This window comes from Corvus hawaiiensis, chromosome 5 (genome assembly GCF_020740725.1).
Source record: "Corvus hawaiiensis isolate bCorHaw1 chromosome 5, bCorHaw1.pri.cur, whole genome shotgun sequence".
NCBI lineage: Eukaryota > Metazoa > Chordata > Aves > Passeriformes > Corvidae > Corvus > Corvus hawaiiensis.
The window spans coordinates 72,108,135-72,130,005 of NC_063217.1; the positions used below are offsets into that span (position 1 = coordinate 72,108,135).

The 21,871-nt window shown below is 38.9% G+C and overlaps 1 protein-coding gene across 2 annotated transcripts in view; it reads left to right on the forward strand.

Annotated features, from left to right (window-relative positions):
• The window catches only part of PRSS12 (serine protease 12), a 33,527-nt gene that overhangs the window by 7,749 nt on the left and 3,907 nt on the right, over positions 1-21,871 (forward strand). For both annotated transcript variants that reach the window (XM_048304768.1, XM_048304769.1), the window contains exons 2-12: positions 302-440; positions 2,351-2,529; positions 4,074-4,224; positions 6,914-7,092; positions 7,295-7,436; positions 8,380-8,585; positions 11,575-11,716; positions 15,334-15,539; positions 16,230-16,308; positions 18,264-18,386; positions 21,297-21,577. In XM_048304768.1, the coding sequence (XP_048160725.1) occupies positions 302-440; positions 2,351-2,529; positions 4,074-4,224; positions 6,914-7,092; positions 7,295-7,436; positions 8,380-8,585; positions 11,575-11,716; positions 15,334-15,539; positions 16,230-16,308; positions 18,264-18,386; positions 21,297-21,577 (1,827 nt within the window). The remainder of the gene's footprint in view (positions 1-301; positions 441-2,350; positions 2,530-4,073; positions 4,225-6,913; positions 7,093-7,294; positions 7,437-8,379; positions 8,586-11,574; positions 11,717-15,333; positions 15,540-16,229; positions 16,309-18,263; positions 18,387-21,296; positions 21,578-21,871) is intronic.

A 21,871-nucleotide genomic window follows, 5' to 3' on the forward strand; every position in this document is an offset into this window, starting at 1 on the left:
TTTGTTAGATCTTTAACTAAGTTGTAGCATAAGTTGTAGCATCAGAAGGATCAGAAATATGATGTAGTTTCAGTATGAGGAGCAAAATGCTTTCCTCATGTAAAAAAAAAAGGTTCTCTCAATTTGTATATCATTGTATGAGAATGTTAGGTGTGCCAGAATATTTCTTTGAAACAGCTTACTAACCCATGAAATAGGAACTCAGGGAAAATGAGGTTCAGAGTCTTTTCTGTGGGATGCATTACCTGAGCAAGAGTATCTTGGAGGCGTAATTGGTTTATTTTTAATTTCTGTTAACTAGGGTCAGTGAGACTCCGGGGAGGCAAGAATGAGTTTGAAGGTACAGTGGAAGTTTATTTGAATGGAATCTGGGGAACAATCTGTGGAAGCCATTGGGACAATAATGATGCGACAGTTGTATGTCGACAGCTTGCACTTGGGTAAGTTTCAGTTTGAGTAAACATCATTCAACTCATTTTAATGATGTTTCAGTATAAAGGACAATCTATTTTGTAAATCCTGAGGGCTTTTTGTGTTTGGTGATTGCTTTTTCTGTTTGAAAGTGTTTGAATGCTGAAGTTGTTCTTCCCAGAATACTTTGCTTGCTTCAGCCGCATTACACTTCAAAGAGGAAATCAGTATTTCCGCAGAAAGCTGAATATGGCATCTGGATAGGAGCAGACCATGGCAAATGCTTTGCTTTCAAAGTGAAATGTGTGAACAGGTCAGCAAGCTTAGGCAAACACAAACTGTTCTACTGGACATATGGGAGATGTCCACGAGGACAGAATTACATGGTCTGATCCTGATTGCACATAACTAAGTATCAATTAAGAACAGCTCCAGTGAGGTTATTGAATCTGTAACAATCTAAATGTGGGCAGGATTAGACTCTACATGGGCTCCTAATCATAGGAAAATTCCTGATTCTCAGGAGCAAGGGGTTATCCTAGTAATCACCCATTCTAGCATGCCAAATAACACCTGGAACTTATCCTAAGTTTTTGGCAAATGGCAACATTTTAGAGCTATAACCATACTGGACAAGTTGAAAGTCCCTGTACTGTCCTTGTTGATCACCACTTCCCACTGCTGCCAGAGTGGAGTTAATCAACAGCACCCTTTAGCATAATTTGGCTGGCTTTATTGCCTTCCTGTAATTTGTTTCACTCACATACCAAAACAGTGGTTTTGCTTGCTACAAGCTGTAAGGGGCTTTTATAGCAGACTTGCACTGTGACCTTCCTAATGATTATTCCACTTTTTAAGACTGCTAGCCAGAACTAAATCTGGTTTATAATGTTCAGTACTAATCTGGACACACCATGCCAACTTATAAAAATATGAGGATTAGATGAGATAAAAGTTCAGCCATCTGGAGGCTGTGATTTTGCTTATGACTTCAGCTGTCTATGTGCAGTGTCTCCTTCCTTCATTTTCAAGTAAGTCCTATCTGCTTTCCATACCCTGAACACTTCAGCTGAATGAGGCTGCTGTTAGCAAAAGGTAGTTCAGCGATACACGTGAATGGTTTGGTCTTTTCAACAGAAATGGCTCCAAGCTGAACCTAGGCCAAAAAAGCCCCAAGCAAACAGTAGCTGAAAGTTTGAATGATCTTGAATGTTTGGCAGAAATTTGGATCTCCGTACCACCAGGTGAACTCATGAGGTATTACTGGTGTTTTTCAGGTGCTCCATCTATCTGTTCCTTTGATATCACCGTATTTGGGCTTTGTTTTAAATTTGTTGAACTTTGCAAGGAAGAAAAGATGGCTCTATAAATGTTGCTGTAGATTCAGCATGAGGAGGAAAGGGAGCTGATTATAAAATGTTCTGGGTGGATGGGAATGGCTGAATAGAGAAAAATGGATGGGGGCCTGATCTACTGGAGTGTGAAGTGGTTTCGCTGTCCCATCATCACAGCCACAATACATGGCATTTATGGGCAAAGCATGGTATGTCTTCATGGAGTAAAGGACAGAGTAAGGGAGAAAGGCCTGGTGGCATTACATCTGCTGGAATTGTAACTGCAGTGGGCTGGTACTATAGATTCACCTACAAACTGTGGACTCTGTGTTGACTTTTGTAGTTAAGAAATGGGAAAGCAGGAATGTAGCTGGCTCTGCAGCAACACAGTCATTGTACTAAAATATCCCACAACAAAAGGGTGAGAACTGGGTCACATCTGTTACCTTTCTTTGTGCAGAAGACAATGCTGAACTGTATGAAAATGTGATGGATTTACACTACTGAAGAAAGCCCTTTCTTTTCTACTCCAAAATTTATATATGAGAAAATGTTCCCACTTCCCTTCCTCCCACTCTGATGCCCTCTCCTGATTATTCTTACAGGGAAAAAGGTACAGCAAAACACATACCCTTTTCTGGACTAGGCCTTATTCCTGTTTTCTGGAGTGAAGTGCGTTGTCGTGGTGATGAAGAAAATATACTGTTATGTGAAAAAGACACCGGGCAGGATGGGACATGTCCTCAAAAAATGGCAGCTGCTGTCACATGTAGCTCCTCCCTGGGTAAAAAAACCATATATTTTTCTTAAGTCCTTATTTTATTTAAGTCGAAGTAGCAAAAATTATTCATTATTAAATTAGAAAAAATCTTAAGATTTCTTGGAACAGATTATACAGATTGAGTCATTGCATCATTAACTGCTTCAAATTCCTCAAGCAGCACCTAGCTTAACAACTTTTTACCTTTCCATAATCAACAAACAAATTGTTTCTTTCAGGTGTAGGTTGTGAGAAAAAGTATCAAGAATCTCTGGCTGTAAAATAAGGATTGTTTCCCCACTTTTTTTTTTAATGTCAAAATTATATTATTAGGAAAGCAAGTATTCATATTTTTAAGATATTTGATATTATTTTAATCAACATGTTAACTAAATGAGCAGGCATGCCATCAGATTTAAGATAGTGCTGCCTCAAGGAGGGCTGGGTTGGCAGTGCTGGGGAGCTGGCAATGCCAATCTCTTCAGCTGAAACCAAAACGTGTGGCTGAAGCCAGTTCTGTGCTGCCTTTCTTCTCCTACTTATGTTTCTATCCAAAGAAGGCAGGTGCTTTTTTTTCCTAAATATCTATTATTAATGAGCAGGATTTTGACAAATGGTTTTTAAAAGAACATTTTGGTGTAAGAATGAGTAGAGGGAAGGGAGAACCAAAGCAAGAGAGTTTTGCCTAAAGAAACTGAAAACTATAAATGTTTTCACATTTGCAGGTTCTATTGCAACTAGCCCTTAAAAATATTTACACCACCCCTCCCCCCATATTTGATATCAGTGAAACACTAATATGAAATTGGAAAAATGCCCTCAGTATTGTTTTGAGATTTTTTTATAACCAAGAATTAGATTAAATAGTAGCATTAATTGGTTGGAAAGTTATACAAAAATTGCTCAAATTTGAATCACTCAGATGTTAGATATGGTGAAACTTTAAAATAACTTTGTTCACATTAGAGAAATTATGGGGTTTTATATGGCTTTAAACTGTTTCCATTATTATAGATTTATTCAGCAGTGATGCTTTCAAGACAGTTTCTTGGTGCACCAGAAGAGAGATACTGATTTTAAAAGACTAGAAGCCCGAAGGGAACAATACTTGCACAATTCAGTTCAAGTGAGATTTCACTGCTCTGACTGGATTTTCTAACGGAATGAGAAAACAGGAGGATGAATTTCTGTTTCTGTGTCTATGATATAATTTTTGCCTCTTACGTCAGATTTTACCCAACTTCGCTCTTATTGGTAGAAATGTAGCTCTGCTGACTGATTTAGTATTTGGCCTTACGGCACTAAGTGTCTGTGAATGCTCTGACACTTAGGTAATTCAAGATCAGTGTGGTCACTTGTATGTGTAAGGTTTTTCAGCTAGTGAGAGTGGAGCATAAGGGAACTCATTTCTAAGTTTACCTTCAGGTTTTCCATCTAACTAGAAAAAATAAAATGTGGTTCTTGAGTGATGTCAGAGAAACCATTAAGCCATCTTGCTCTTTCTTTACTATCAGAATTATATTTTAGGAAGTGAATGATCTGTTCTATATCCTGTGGTTTGCTCACAGCCCCTGTCTTCACTCCGATCCGTCTGGCTGGTGGGAGCAATGCCCACGAAGGAAGAGTGGAAGTCTACCATGGTGGCCAGTGGGGCACAGTCTGTGATGACCAGTGGGACGATGCAGATGCTGAAGTTGTCTGTCGGCAGCTTGGCCTTGGGTTTGTTTTTCTACGTTTGTTATTCCAGCAGCAAAGCAGGAGTTATCAGGCACACAGCTGAAGCTAGGAGAAGCATAATTGTCAAAAAAATGCTCCTTTAAAATCGTATTGATACTTCAGAGCAGTAACTAAGTTTATTTATAGAGGTTCAGGTACAGTGACATTACTTTCAATTCCCTGGAACCAGTTTTCAGTATCATATGATAGGGCCAATTTTGTCTGTTTGTCTGGACAGATAAAGAATGTCTCAGATTAAATACTGACTTTGTAGTGAAAACTCACTACAACTTCTGTAAAGTTTCAATCAAAACCTGTAGGTAAAGAAATGGGATTTGCTTTGACTGTTCAAATCCTTATGATCCATTTTACTGCAGAGCCTGACAGCCTCCTTGCTTTGGCACAAGAGCTCTGCTTTGTCAGGAAGGATATGTTTTCTGGCATGCCTGTGAGAATCTCTCTAGATTTGTTTAAATCACGAGTCTCTGAAGATTGTCTGTTTGCATTTACTGAGGTAGAGTTCTGTTTGTAGCTTTGATAGTTAAGCTTGTCAGTGATTCTGTCTGAACTAAGCATGGTCTGAAATCCAGCAGCAGAACAGGATTTTCTTGCTTCCCTTCACTTTCTTAACAGACGGGGTGATTTTGATATCACACAGAAGATAAGTATTCAGTATTTGTGGAAAGATGCTGCAGAAGTGGGAGACTAAGAGAACTGCTGGATCAGAGAGGATGGAGATGAGGACAGTTGGGATGGAAGGCCAGAGGGGTTGAAGAGGGAAGGAGCTAGGAGCAAGAAGCAGAGAAGATGCTAGGTTGTATCCCATGCAGGAGAAGGGGATTATGTCCGAGACAGACTGGATGAGAAATAAGCAGGTAAATGCAGAGGAGACTGGAATGGAACTGTTCAATCTTCCTGGGACCATGATAAATTAAAAGAAGTGGTATTGAAGGCAGCAAGTTCTGTGGCATTAGTCCCCAGAGTGTACCTGTTTTGTAACTGAGGCCTTGGGCTGCCCATGCCACCCAAATTAGCTCAGAAGGATGAGAACCGTGGAGTGGTTAAAAAGCCTGTAGATCTCCTGCTGAGCCAACATGAGAACCAACACACTTCTCTGACATCCCATTTTTATTTTTCCCCAGCTTATTTTATGTTGTATTCCTATATTCCTGCACATTTTCAATTGAGAATACTAATGGAAAGTCTGTCTTCTTGCCAGCTTTTCCTGGTTTTGAATTGGGCTGTTATTTGTAGGTTTGGGGAGTTACTAAACTCTGCTTTGCATTTCTGTATTCTAATGACAAGCGTAATGCTCTTAGCCTGCCTCCTTACTGATGACACTAAAACTTTTTATTACTTTTATTTAATCATCACAAACTGCAGTTCTGTGATGCTTCTAATTTGATTCATTTTTCTGAGTAAATAAATTGTATTAAGATGGTGCTAAAGCTGCTAAATCTTTTTGAAATATGTCTGGAGATTTACAGGATTTCTCAAGTAAGCAAGATGTTACAACAAACATGCTAATTAATATGAAGTGAAATCTTACCAACAGTGGCAGTAGACCAGTTCTGAAGTACTAAAAATAACCTAAATTTGCATACTGTTAATCCATCTGGAAACATGCCACAAACTGTAAAAGTAAAGCTTCTCAGTAAGTAGCTTCCCACACCCTTTCAACTTTTCTGTAGCATTCCTGTAAAACTCCAGAATATGAATCTGCCATTAATAGGTGGAAAATAATGATAACTTCTTTTATTACTTGTTTTCCTAAATAATTTTTGCTTGACACAAATTCCCCTGGTTATAATGATGGGATGTGTTGTCTCTGCCTTAGTGCAACTCCAGAGACTTGTACTGGAGTATGGTATAAATTGTTTTCAGCATTCAGAGTAGTCCATCATTATCTCTTTGATTTCAGCCAGCTGCTTAATGAATAAGGTTTTTTTCCTTAACATTTTCTATACATTTCTGCCAGCATTTTTATCAGATACACTGGGAAAAGAAGATGCTTTTTTAGTTAATTCAACGAATGTTTTAGATAGGTAAATTAGTAGTCAAAATTTTCAATCTTGCCATTTCAAACTAGAGTGAATATATGAACAGATAAACTATTGAGTGGAAAGAAACCAAACCATGGCAAACATTTATATATGAAAGAAATGGTATTTTAAGTAGAATTGGAAAAATTCTGATAGATGGTAAAGGATTAAACAGTGCATAATTTCTGTAATTCTAAAACAACGGAGTGTTTTCAATCGATGTAGTTTTTTGTGCTCAAAATCCTTTCTGCTGACAGAGAACATACCCGTACAAGGCTAGCCATTGGTCTGCTTCATGTTCTTTTTCTATTGCCCACTGGCAATATGACATTGTCAAGTCACTTAAGATCTCTTTGCTGTGGTTTTTACATCACTAAATGGGGAGCAATCACTTTTATCTGCTTCATGTGGGTATTTGAGATTTGATTAACGTGCTTTGAGGACAGCAGGTGAAAGTTACTGTAGAACTATATATTGGATTATTTTTACTACATATAGACATTAAGTGAATATTAAAATTAGAATCCTCATACCCAAGCTGTACATTTATAATCTCTCCTAGGAAAGTTATGCTTAAAAGTCAAAAGACACATAAAAGGAAAATCTTCAGCTCGCTAGCTCCTGACTGGGTGTTCCTCGCATTTCCACAGGGGTGTTGCCAAGGCGTGGAGCCAGGCTTACTTTGGAGAAGGCTCTGGCCCCGTGCTGCTGGATGAAGTGCGGTGCACGGGAAATGAACTCTCAATAGAACAGTGCCCAAAAAGCTCCTGGCGGGAACACAACTGTGGCCACAAAGAAGATGCTGGTGTTTCCTGCACACCTCTCACAGGTACTTCAGTCATCAATCATCACACAGGAAAACGGGACAAAAGCAGAGTTCACCGCTCTGGAAAGTGGACTTTTAAAGTTTGCAGAGGCGCAAAACCCAGACGGGATGCAGTAAATGCAACGTTCTTGATTTTGCTTTAGAACAATAATTAGATCTAAGAAACGCTGATCCCTGCTTTTGTTCTCCCTTGTCACCGGCACAGATGGTGCACTGAGGCTCACCAGTGGGAAGGGCAGCCACGAGGGCCGCCTGGAGGTCTATCACACGGGGCAGTGGGGCACAGTCTGTGACGATGGCTGGACGGAGCTGAACACGCAGGTGGCTTGTCGGCAGCTGGGATTTAAGTAAGATTACTTGATATTGGATATCTGACTGTGACTTGACCATGATGACAAAGTTACATGAACCCTACATGGAACCTAATTTAAGAGTCTGTTTTTTTAATATTAGCTGAATGCTTCATAGAAACTACCAAGTTAAAATCCATTAAAGCCTGCTTCCCTCAGTCTCACAGGGGTATTTAGGCCTTCCTTTAGGTAGAAAAACCTTCAACAAATGTGATTTAACAGCCTTTATTCACCGAGTTCCTTCCAATTCTCTTTTTTGCTGAGATAAATGCATGTGCTATAGAGAAAAACTGATTTTAATTTCTATTTTGCCTATAAAAGTTCGATTCTTCTAAATCTTTGCTTGTTGTACAGTCATTATTAATGACAGACATTTTCAAGGTCTAAATCCTTCTACACTACCTCAGAAAATCCCACAGCCTGGCCCTGGAACAGTTACGTATTGAAAAGCATATTTTAGAAAAATCCTGTTAGTTTCATGCATTCACTCTTCCCTACTTTTCCTACTGACTGTGGCTACAAAGGTGCACTCTCAGTAGGTGACTGTTGTCTTGCCTTCAAACTGTAACAGCTGACATTCAAATCAGGATTTTGTCTCATTTTCTCCAGACTGTGACATTTAAATGTATATATAATACTAAGAACATACTTAAAGCCTCAGTCATTGAGCCAGCCATATGCTTGGTTGAAGACCAGCCTCAATCAAAGGTATTACATTCTTACGTTTGTATTAATGGAACAGTAATTCCTTAAAAAAAAAAACCATGACTGAAGAGGCAGCATATGGTGCTCTCATTGAATTTAATGCTAACTGAATCAGCTTACTGAGAATACTTGAGAAACCTTTATTTCCTCAGGAATAACCACTTGCCTTTCTAATGCTAAAGCATCACGTGTCCTCTGATCACTGTGGTCCAAAACATACCTCTGTGTTGTGCAGGTATGGGAAAAGTGCAGGTATGGAAAAAGAGAGCTACTTAGAAGGAAGCTCAGGGCCCATCTGGTTGGATGATGTGATCTGCTCCGGGAAGGAGACAAACCTTCTGCAGTGCTCCCGGAGGGAGTGGGGAAAGCATGACTGCAACCATCAGGAGGATGTCAGACTCATCTGCCACCCAGAAAACGACAGCCACAAGCTCTCACTTGGTAAGGAAGCTCTTGCTAAAGTCACAGTATGAGTATTGCTGTGGATACAGATCCAACCAAAGTGCAGGGTACTTAAGGATTCTCAAAATCCTCGTATTTGTCACATGGGTGCAAGGAAAAAACAGGAAGGGAAAAAACCTTACTTTTCTCCCGAAGATCAAAGGAAGTAATCAAGTTTTGTTTAGAGGAATGTAAGCATCCAGAACATTAAAGTTCAACCAGATTTGCAAGATAACAAAGTCACATTCCAGAGATACTGTTCTCTCAGTCTCCACCAGATTTTAGACCTATTCCGCACTTCCTGATGGTCTACCCAAGTTTACTCAGCACTTCTCAGCCTCCAAGTTGAGGTGTCAAATGCTGTCATGGTGTCAAATGCTGGAGACATACCTGAGCACTGAGGAATATAAATCAATAGTACATCCTCCTATGGCTTTGCATTCAGACAGTCCAAAACAAGGGATATGGAGAAGATGGGAAGTTCAGAGATAGCAAGAAGGAAGGGTGAGAAGCATGGAATTATTTCTGTGTTACTACTGCCTATTGTTTATATTGTGTCTGGGTGAATGGGCCCCACTTGCTGACCGGGACAGAATGATACTACACACACCGATAAAAGAGTCAGTTCCAATGTCAAAAGCCTACAAACTTGTTTGAAAATGAAGAGAAAAAAAGACTGATAAGAAATGATGGAAAAATACCAATTACACAGTGAAATTGTAGAACCAAATATAAACAAACAAATTCCAAAAATTCCTAACTCCACATGTAGATAATTAAACAATAATTCTGGCTATGAGATACGCACAGTAGAAACTACAGGGGAACAATGGGTTACACAGCAATTCTGAAGAAGTTTCATTTTTACAATTTGCTGTACGCAGTGTGTAGCTTGTCAGTATGTAGCCTTTTAGAAAATTGCTGCCAATGCCATTTAGCATACCCAAGAATATTTCAGCTGAATTTGAAATTAGTATTATACGCCTGTTTTCCTGGAAATCACAGACTGAAGGTTAATCCCACAAACTACAACATGGATTTACTGCACCATGTTGATACTTGTTATAACAACATTCAGCCCTTTCCCATGTACTTTTCGAGTCTTTTCCTCTTTATAGGCCTTTTCTATATAGCCCTCTCACCATCCAATGAATGTTTTATGTTGCAGCACATGTATGAAATCCTATTTGGTAGAAAGAATTTTCTGAAACCAAAAATAACAGGAATTCAAACCACAACTTCTGTCTTTACAGATGCAAACCATCTGTGCTGCTTTGCTCAAATTCCTATAAAATATAATCTCTGCTGATGGAGTCTGGTTCAGTTAAATACATCCATATGGTAACATTCTCACATCCCCACTACTGGAATGCTATATTAATTTTGTGCTCATAAATATATATATATATATATATATTCTAAACCACAAGAAGATGAGATAACAATAAAATACTATTAGTATTCCATGCCTCTATCTGGTTAATAGAAGTATAATTCTCACCTAAGTTGTATTCTTCCAGAACACACCAGTTCAACAAGAAAATAAGACAAGTTATCTGATATTTCCTAGAAGATTTCTGATTGGAAAGTGGACAAAGACTGTTGTTACCATTTACTTCCCAGCATTTGAAAAAGCTTTTTTTTTCCCTGTAAGGATAAATTCAGTGGAAAAAGATGAGAAATTAGTAGATGATATGACTTAAGGAAACACAGATATTACGGAACACTAAAAAGGAGATAGAATACACTACAATGACAACACTTGTTCAGTAAGATCATGACAGCATAGCTAAACAGAAAGCTGGTGAAGTTAATTCATGTAACTGTCCAGACAGTATGAACTCCAACAGAAACAACAGCTTTAAATTACATCAGAAGCAAAGAGACTTGGATTTTGTCTTCAAATATTTCCCGATTCATTTAATGACTTAGGCCAGATTTAACTAGCATTGACCAGATTCCTATTTGGTGTACAAAAGTTATTCATACTCTAAACTAAACTGAATTAAAATATCAAACGAAAATATCTCAACATACTGCTTTGTTTAAGAATGCATTTAAGTAATTCTTCATCCTAACATATTTAGAAAAGATTTGGAACAGGTTAGAAGAATGAGGAAGATTCTTCTCCATTATTCTAAAAGGCAACTCTCATGAGTATATTAAAGATTATAAAGAATGCCATACAAAAAAATTTAGAAGGTGATTCTCCCTTAAACATTCTAAAGAGGCCGCAGAGGAATTCATAACTGTTTTAAGGGTATTTGCATTGCTTGCAGGCTATAGAGGAATTTTAGAGTAAGTGAGAATTAAGTATGTACTGTGCCTAATGGACTCAAAATTTAACTACAGGCTAAGTACTGCAGAAACCACAATCAACTAGGTCTGACTAATCCACATAAGTGAGATTTCATATTATGAACATGTCTGAATAAACAATCAATTTAAATTGCTAAAAAAACAATCAGACATTAGTCTAGAATATCAGGCTGCAGAACAATGTGCATAGTGATCAGGAATAGTTGAGTTCAACACAATGCTGCACTTTTTTTGCTGAGACAATGGTTAGGAGGAGCAGCAGCAACCAGTTTGAGAATGGGTTTATGGACTGAGATATAGTTAAATTCACCGATAAAGTTTCTGTAAGGAAAACCTGTCCAGCCTGTATGGGTATCGCATCAAAGGTATCTTAAGTGTTTTCTACCTTTTCATGGAGAATTGTGGCCAATTTCTGAGCTATGTCACATATTTGTGTGGAATGAAAGAACCAGCTGAACTCTGAAGAGTAAAGTACAGTAGTATTTAGTGTTTGTCTTGTAATTTGTACAAACTGCTTCCTTTTGCCAGCCAGGAAAAATATGACTACTTTAACCACTGATATTAGGCTTGTTGAACATAAATATCAGTTGTATTGAATATAATGAAAATAACTTAAAGTACCAGTTCTTGCTTCTGTTGCTGTGAGCTGACAGCAGTAATTTATTCCCAGGTCCTCCCATCAGGCTGATGGATGGCGAGAATAAGAAAGAAGGACGTGTGGAGATTTTTATCAATGGCCAGTGGGGCACAATTTGTGATGACGGATGGTCTGATAAGGATGCAGCTGTAGTCTGCCGACAGCTTGGCTACAAGTAAGAAAACTCATTAAGCTGTTTCTCAAGTTGTTTTCTGTATCTAAAAATCTTAAGTTTCTGCAACCAAATACCACAAACATGTCTAATAAGATAATATATGTCTTTTAAAACTTGTCAGTTTGGCATTCTTTTAGAAAAGTGTATTCCTACTATTAGTATGAAAAGTAGTAAGGCTATATCTTCAAAAGGAATATTCATTAAGTAGCATAACTGGGAATGGGAATGTTAGTACTCAAGTGTGTCACAGTCCGACTGGCAACAGAAATGCAAGTTAATGCTAGGTATTAAATATTTTTCATTAGAAATTAAACATTGCAAAGTATTAATCTATTAATTAAATACAAAATTTTAGTTGTCATATTTATTTCAAAACCAGAGTGTCCACTGTCACGAGGTGTGGATATGATGACTGCAGATTCAGATGCAGGCACACCAGCTACTGAATTCCTAGTTTAATGGAGTTTTTTCCTTCATTTACTGATCTGGCGAGATTTGATGTAGCTCGAAGATCTGATGAAACTGTTACACAAGGGATTATGGCTCCAGCCTGCATGACAATAATTTGAATAAGCTTCATTTATTACAGGAATAGACCTGACAGAACAAACCCACCCTCTAATTAAAACCACTGCAACATATGTGTCACTTTTGAAAGAAATCACTTAATCAGGTTTACATCGCTCACCAGCATTTTTTTTTTCTGGATACCCAAGAGCAGCAAAAATACAACAACTATAGGGCAGATATACCAATAGCAGTACTAATAAGACTTGAAAAATATCCAGAACACTAGTGAAATACAACAGGAAATTAGTGAATGTCTTCTTCAAGTGTATCTATACAGAAGTTTGAGCTGAAGAAATACAAATCATAGTAACTGTTTGTTGTATCTAACAATGTGAAGTTTGTCCAACCAAATATCATCAGATTATGTCTGAACACACAATATACGCCTTTTAAAAGCTGCCTGGTATTAATTTAGTAAAAGCCTATTTAAAAGTAGTACCAGACTATGGCTTCAAAACTGCAAAACTGGACTTACAAGATACCACTCTTAAAAGTTACCGAACTTGCAAATTCTAGGATTGGCGTCCATCTATCCTAATCCACTGGATTTCCTCGTTAACAATATCATGAATAATGATAATACCTGCACCTGAAAAGCTCAGCATGATATTGTGCATGGCCCTTTGTGTGAGAGAAGTGAGAGAAGTGAGAGGAAGAGACCTGAAGCCACTTCTCTCTCTAGGGACAGATCTGAGCAAAAAGGTTGTTTCTCTGACGGTCATTAAGTGCATAAATAGCTGTCTTGGAAAGCAGGAATTAAGGGACATGTGTTTGTTAGGGGTGGATTAAAGCCAGTTGTAAGATCACATTTAAGCATGTAACAAACACGTGGACGTAACATTTGTACCTTCAGCGATCTCCCAGTTATATGAAATAATTTTCTCTATTAAGCTGCACTCCTTGCTCAAGAACACCATGATTTTTACATTTGTTTCCTGACAGATGCTTTTCAGTGGGGGTTGGTTTGGGTTTTCTGTGGTGCGGTTGGTTGGTTGGGTCTGAGCACCTTTCATTCCTACTATCAGCAAACTGAGAGATTACTGATGCACAGTAAGAGATAGATTGCTTTCATATAAAGGTACGAAGAATGAGGTAGTGCCCTTATTAAGTAACTGATAAGATTCTGCAGAGACAATTCTGTACTAAACTGCAATAAATACTTCTCTGGGGAAGGATAAGAATACTGAGGTGATTCACAACAAAGCAGTTTTCAATATCCTGAGGAACTTTAGAACAATGCCCTAAAGCAGAAACTTTGTTATTTGACATAGAGATGATACCAAAACCAAGTAAGAATTTACAATGAATGCCTGTACTGTGTCACCGTATTGTATCAGCAGACATGAACACATGAGCTGCCCACTGGTATCAGAGAGTTTGACTTCTTTTTTTGTGGTTATCTGTAATCAGAGTACCCCTCACAAAAGAAGAACATTTGGAGCAAGAAGAGTCACATTACTTGGGACTGACAAGTCAAATCATAGTAAACTCATGAGGCAGAGATTGTCCTATACCGGTTCCAAAGGCAGTTAAGGCTTTAGATTATCTGGCAAATACCTCCTAACCATGGAAATTGAAAACATGTAAGGACAGTTGACCTTGTGGTATCATCTCTTGTCTAGTTTTTTATGAGCTTCTCTTTCCTGGCTTTTTACAATTCATGCATTCTAACCAATGTTTCCTACTTGGAAATCCTGCCCACCTACCCTTCAGTACACAGTAAAAAAATCCACACAGGCAAAGCTATCCATGTGCAAGTTTCAAAAGGGAGGAACCTCGTATATGTTACTTTCATGTTTCAATTATATGCATGTGGCAACTGAGAGCTGATTCAGTTTGAACCAGCCACACTTCTACTCTGACGGAGCTTTGAAAATGGTTTGACAAATCAGGATTCCCCCCCAAGAGACCAAACCCAGCTCTGGAAGGGATGTAAGCTCTTCATGCCATTCTCACCTACCTTCCCCTACACTGCAGGTATCAAAGAGGTACAAAAAGAGCTGTAAAGGGAGGGAAATACTTTCTTGCCTTATACATTTTCATAGTCAAATTCTCTTTCTCTATTCTGACATTTCATCGCACCTGCAGTTACATTCTGTACACACAGAAGCAGTACTTTACAGTATACAATTATAAAATATCCTTTAAAATGGAAAGCTATACTTTAGTTATCTGGAATTCCATATATCCTTATCCCAGTAAAATGGCAGTAAATTGCTCTTAACCAATAGGTAAACTTGTAGTTCAGGCACACCTGGAAGTGTCTGTGGCTTCCTGCCCCACTTCTCTGTATAGCCAGTTGGGTGGTCTCTCACTCATAATTCTTTCTGACCCTTAAACCGTATACAACAAAACAATTATTTATAAATTAAGAAGATTATCCTAAGTAATTAACAGTAATAATCTATCAGAAGAGTTGCCAAGTGAGATGCTTAAATGCTACACGAGCACCAAGTACTGGGTTCATCCCAAGAACAGCGGGGTGCAGACACTAAACTGGTCTCCAGTCACATGACATTTTTAGAGCTCAAATATGGGGTGCCTTTTAAAAAATTACATGATAACAAAATATTTTAATAACTACTAACAACTAATAGGTCTGCACATCACAGCTCCTACTGCACCACAAGTATACTGTATTTAACTGGCCCATCTTTCTGAGGGAATCAGACCTGAACAAATTATTTTTGGCATTCACAGATGCTGACTTTATACAAGGATTAAAGAGATTATGAAAAAGCAGCTTTCACATATTTTGTTTTATGGCAAAATGTAGTGCTGATACAACATAAAATACTTTGAACACTGCCTTCTAACCAGATACACAAAAGCAGTTTTTAAACATTAATGAACTGTAGCAATTTTGTTGCAGTTTTATTTTTTCAACATACCAGAATAAGAGAGGTGATGAGAAAGTGGTTGTTATCAAATGAAACAGTGACAGAGTTTGGAATGTCTATCACTGCTCACTTGGAAATATTTGAGTAAAATGTAGCATAATGCCTCCAAATGTTTAATAATAGTAAAAAAATATGCTCTGTTTGCAGAGGTCCAGCTAGAGCAAGGACAATGGCCTATTTCGGTGAGGGCAAAGGGCCGATCCACGTGGATAATGTGAAGTGTACAGGCAACGAGAGATCCTTGGCAGACTGCATTAAGCAGGACATCGGGACGCACAACTGCCGGCACAGCGAGGATGCAGGGGTCATCTGTGACCACCTAAGCAAGAAAGTCCCTGGGAACAGCAATAAAGGTGAGGCGCTGTTGTGAGGGGCAGACCAACAGGTCCAGATGGGCAGCTGTCACGGTAGAAAGAGACAGACTTAACAATCCCACCTCACGGAGGAAACAGTTTTATCAAAAGCAATTACAGAACAAAAGGGGTGGGAATCTCCTCTGCTTACACTGTGTTGGCTTATTCTGTGCAGCTGCACAAAGGAATCACCAAGACTACTCAGTCAATACAGGGTATTTGTCTGCCGTGGTTTACAGCAGCCATATTCATTAAGTTGCTGAAGGGACATGAAAATGCAAAAACCTAAACAGCTCCTTTCAGCTTTTCAAGGTATAGGTTATCCTCAGATAAGGACTGAGACCTGTGTGGTTGGTCAAGGTCTGCTTCCATTTACAGGGAATAAGGAAGAGCTCTATAAAATCCTACACGTGAGAAACAAATGCATAAATGACTCTGATCACAGTCAAAAGAACTCAGCTACAAAGGATTTCTAAGTCTTGAAAGAATTCAGTGTATTTTCCCCAGTCAAAAGATTTCAGCTATAAAGGATTTCTAAGCCTATTTTCCCCAATCAAAATTGGCTTGTTAAAAACTACCACAAAAGACAGAATAACTTCAACCTTTAGATTTTTTTTAAGTTAACTCTCATTGAATATTGGCTACTTTGCATGATGAGTTTAATGCTCTCCATCTCCCTTTCTGGTTTAGATTCCCTTGCTTCTGTTTGTGGACTGAGGTTACTCCATCGTCGCCAAAAGCGAATAATTGGCGGGAAAAATTCTTTACGGTAAATAACTGCTAAAGACAAATAGTTTTGAATATAAAGCTTTTAAGACATGTATTTGCCCTAAGTGGTTTCCCTAATTTACAATTTTATTGTAGGCTTGTTGTTTGTTTTTCGTTTGACTTGTCATGATGTAGGAGTAGAAATATACCCAAAGCAAATTTGGTAGGAAATTAAAAAGTATTAATGGATAAATACTTGCAGTATTAGTTGAAAATCTGTAGATGCTTATGGGTTTAGTCCTTGAATGAGTTAAATTTCTAAGTTACAAAATAGCTATTTTACTTTTATCAAAGGATATCTTTATATCAGGATGTGAGCTATAGAGCTATGAATGTAGTACGAGGCTTTAAATGCCACCTGCACCAAAAAAAAGGCCTGGGTATGATTCACTGCCTAAGGCCTTATTTTCCTTCACAAAATAAGCCTTGATGATGACACAGCTAAAAAACCAGGAGGCACTGACTTTACTTTCTTAACAGTTGTGACTAAACACAAAAAACACATATTCACAGAGTCTTACAAAAGGCATTGTAAAACTACAGTAACAGTACCATTACATGTCATGTGCAACCTATTTGAAAGTACATGCACAGCACCAATCAATCCATTTCAAAGAAGGCACAGCCCAAGTGGGGGAGCTTCAAAGAACAGTAACAAGAGGGAGCCCAGAAAAATATTTAAACACAGCCAGATAAAGTAAAGTAGGATGACTTACCTCAGTAAAGAGGCAAATGAGATAACAAATAATGCACTGCACAGGAAGAGACTGAGAATTCTTGTCTCAGAATATGTGTTCTAAGGACACTTGCTGAAACACAGTGGTGACAAATAATGTATTGCACAATTCAGCTGGAACAAGGAAGCTGGTCTCATCATAAATCAGTACCGGGATGTTAGATGAAGCAAAAAGGGGAGAAAAATCCAATAGTGCACGCAGAAGGGCTTCAAAATCAAGAAAGGGAGCACACATACACATCAGAAAAGGACTCAATGTCACAAGAAGTCATTAAGTCAAAGAACTTGAGGAAGTTTGAAAAAAACTGGATAATTAGGTATGTACCAGCAAATCCAAAGCTGTTTGAATTACCTCATTTTAGAAAAACGTATTAAATCCTATCTTCCAAAACTGAAAAGTGCCTAAATTGTTTTAATATTTACGGGAAGTGAATTTCTCCACCTCACTTTAAAACGCTTGGCACTCATAACTCTGAGATGCTGGACTAGATGATCCCTGGCAGCTCTTGTTGTCGAGCACATCCATTCAAGTTGACAGTACTCAGAAAACACTCTAGACTATAGACTATCTGTTGCTTACTCTTAGATGCTGCTGTTACTTACAGGTGCATCTCTCTTCCTCTCCCTTCTCTGATTCCTAATCTATTAAACCAGCAAAAAAGAATCCATTCCCGTATTCACAGGTATGCAAATATGGCCAGATCTACTATAAAAAACAAATAATCACAGGTTGACAAAAGCTGCTCATCTATACTTGAGACTTCTTCAGTTGCTTTATACCTTTTGGTTTGCCAGCTTCCTTTTTCATGAAGACAGGGATGGATGCTGGGTTCAGCTTTTCAAGAAATTCCCCTTTCCCCTCTCCAGTTGACAGGAAATTTCTGGTTTGCTGACTTGGACGGTATTTGGCGAGGAACCCACAGAATGTATTTTTGGCCCAATGAATGCAATCTGAGAAGGGAAAATTCAAATAGCTGACTGTGGGAGGAAGCACTCAGAGTGCTGGATGCCCAAACTCTCTGTAAAGTAATCTGGACCATTGTTAAATGGAATTCTGAATGCTGCAGGAATATAAAGGTATTCACCACCGTTAATGAACAGCACATTTTGTAAGCTGTGTCAGTCAGAGAAAGCCAACAGGATGCACATTCCAGGTAACTGAGCAGCTACCTGAGTTCCCCACTGCTGTACCCTGAACACCATGTGTCACTCCTCTGCAGGGGTGGCTGGCCCTGGCAGGTGGCACTGCGGCTGAAATCCTCTCATGGTGACGGGAGACTCCTGTGTGGTGCTACTCTCATCAGCAGCTGCTGGGTCCTCACTGCTGCACACTGCTTCAAAAGGTGGGTCTCTCTTCAGTAGTGCACCATGTTTCAAACTGTTCTGTTGTTCTGGGCATAGGCAAAACCATTCTGGTTCAAGCCCATGGAAAACTGTTCCAAAAGTTGGCCTTTGGTTTTAAAAAACCCTACCACTCAACCTCCTTTCCCTCAAACAAACAAAACACCCTAATGCATTGAAATTATTTGGGTGTTATTGTTCATGTGATTTATATTCACAACTTCAGCATTTTCATGAAAAAATATAGACAACATTTCAGACATTTTAACCTTCTGTTCCAACAAAAATGCAACTTACGGCTTTCAGGTTATAGTGAAGACAACTGAGCAGACACCAAACACAGGGACTGTAATACTTTGGATTAATTTTGGTAACAACAGATCTTGGCAGTGGTAGACATTTTTAGTGTATCACAGCAGTGACTAAATGTAGGACTTCACTGCTGATGAGGTTACTGAAGTATAAAAATATCAACTTGCACAATAAGGAAGCTAATCTAGTATTTTAAGCTTTCAACGGTGATTATGTCAATGGAACGGACTGGGAAAAAAGCGTAGAAGAGCAGTACAGTTTTGAGGGTATTTGCTAGAATTCGCTCAAGTGGGCTGCAAATGTTTGAAATTTTGACTTTGAGCCTTTCCTTTTGCACACTAGTAACTAAAATGAAGAGTCAGGTACAGTTTTACTCAAATGCAGAGTGTTACCTTTGCTCAGCATCAGATGCCTATCTTTCCAGGTTTCCTGAAATCACAAAGGACTTCCCTTGGTAGTATTTCAAGCTGAAAGTCAAACTCAGTAAAATTTCCTGCTATTTCAACTGATGTCCCAGGTGTTTCTGCAGAACTATGGAAGCACTTCAGTTGCTTTCATCAAAATTCATAGACAATGGCTTCCTATTCCCCTGTTCATCATCTCTGTAGTGATTACCAAGGATGCTGCCTGAGGTCTTGAGAAAGCCTTTGATTACAGGCTTGAAAACGGAATGTGGTGCCAAGGAGTGGCCATTTTGGATACTCTGCTGAGCACCCACATGACACAGCAGCAGCATGGCTGGAGCAAAGTACCCTGTGGTACTTCCAGATTGGTGCAGCCACATGAGGGGCTGTTATAGGCTACCCTGAAACTGTTATCCAGGGTCTCAGTGGCCAAATTATTGTTTTGTCCCAGAAGTTACATTTAAACTGCAATTAGACCTAAGCATGTAGCTCCAACATGTAGTGCTCTGGATGCACTACTTTTCACTGTAAATGAGGGAAAGGTGCATTTAGCTCTAAGCTGGCTTTGGACAGTCTGGGCTGAACTTCCAAATGATCTCAGAGTGATTTTAAGGGATAGGTTTCCAAGAGCTACCTATAGATCAAGTGCCTTCTTCAGATATTTTCCGCAGATGGGCAAGAGAAAGGCCAGTATACCATTTCTCATATCCTGGAAATTGGAACACTGCGTAAGTAACCAAAGTCGGCTCATCTGTACTAGGGATAAAAATTAAGCACAATTTTATGCATGATGATTGGAATTGTTTACCAGTACTACAGTGGAATTACTCATTCCTATACTTTTGCAGATACATAATTTAAGATAAAATGTTTGAAGCTATTTTTTGTTTTATAACCCACCCATCTTATTAGGAAGTTTTGTCCTGAGTTATTCCAACAGCTATAGGGAAATTGGAAGGTCTATAAAATAAAAAAAAAACTTCGGATACTTAGAAATATGAGGCATAGGAAAAACCCCTTCATTTATCCCATACAGAAGGTCATCTTGAGATGAACAGATGTTTGATCACAGCCTGCAGCTCTCTCTCCTTAAAGCCTAGAAGTGCAATTTTGCTCATGGAAGACCTGAAGGAGATCTGCAGAATTAGACCAAGAAAGCTTTACAGGCAACCAGGAATGCAACCTACAACTAGCAGAAATATTCAGTGGTACAGCTGTATATTGTGCTGAAAATGGTAACATTCCTGCTTTGTCTGCTGCTCCTCAAGCAAGCTTTAGAGACCAGAACATTGCTGGATGGTATAAAAAGAACAGGCATAGGTTAAAAGGTGATGGGACACTGTGGGGTATTTTCTGCAAGCATATTAGAAATTTCTTGTTGAAGGCTATTAGGGAAAAGGGAGAAATAAAAGGAAAAATATTTCTGTTAGCTTAGCCAGATTTTAAAATAAATATATGTACCCAACAGTATTCTCTTGTTTTGCATTTTGCCCAGGAAGGGCTGTGTGTCCTGTGATACAAAAATCTTCAAAGGCATGCACAGAAAATTGTTATTTCAGCCACAGTAATGATCTCTAAAGTATTTACCACTTAGTCCATGATGTGAAAGAAATTGGGATTATATCAGATGCAAAACAAGCCTAAGACGTGCAGGCCTCCTGTCAGTTTGACAATAGGTGCTTGTGATGCACATACACTTTGTTGTCCTTGCTATAACTTCAGTTGATGTAAGAGGTTTTTATTAAGTTACCTAAGCCTCTAGAATTTCTCAACCAACCTACAAAGCAGGCTTGAACACTGTTTTCATTCTAGTAATTACTTGAGCACTGCAATGATGTCAGTACTCAGACTGTCATTGCAATTACCGGCAGTTTGTGTTACCCTTACTAAATAAATTTATAACGCACACCTTGTACATCTCAACTAAGTGCCAGTCATGGCAGACGGCCATAAGAAACTTGCCTGTGAAAATATACAAAAAGGAACATAGCACAACCTGAAACCTCGGGAGAAGGTTTTTATATTCTTTAGGACACACTGAAGTGTCAGTGTAAACATTTGATAAAGCATTTTGGCTCTTTAAAAAAATCTTTTGGTAACATTAGTTAAGTGTACAATAAAGAAACTGATGAACTCTGTTTGCATGCTCAGTATGTGAGCCTGAGCCAGCCCTATTTGTTTTCACCTCCATCTCAGGTATGGCAACAACACTCGCAACTACGTGGTGCGGGTTGGAGACTATCACACCCTGGTGCCGGAGGAGTACGAGGAGGAAATCGGAGTCCAGGAGATTGTGATGCACAAGGAGTACAGGCCTGACAGCAGCGACTATGACATTGCCTTGCTGAGGCTGCAGGGGCCCGAGGAACAGTGTGCAAGGTTCAGCACCCACGTCTTACCTGCCTGCTTGCCACTGAGGAGGGAGCGACCACAGAAAACTGCTCCCAACTGTTTCATCACTGGATGGGGGGACACAGGTAAAATAATTTCTGTGCACCAATCTAGTTATCTGAGGCTGCTTTAAAAAACCCCTCAAATTAATAAATAAGAAAATGCTCAAAATGAAAGCATTTTACTCTTTTTACATGGGGGAATATTTTCTCTCCTGATCCAAGGAATGACAACATTTTGTTTACTGAATATAGTTTGTGTTTGGAAAGCAGTGATTAACCATGTAACTCTAAATCACAGACCCTGTCACTAAAATGGCCTCATTAAGACTGACAAGCAGGAATAAAAAGCTTATTTGTTGCCAGGCACACCCTGCAGAG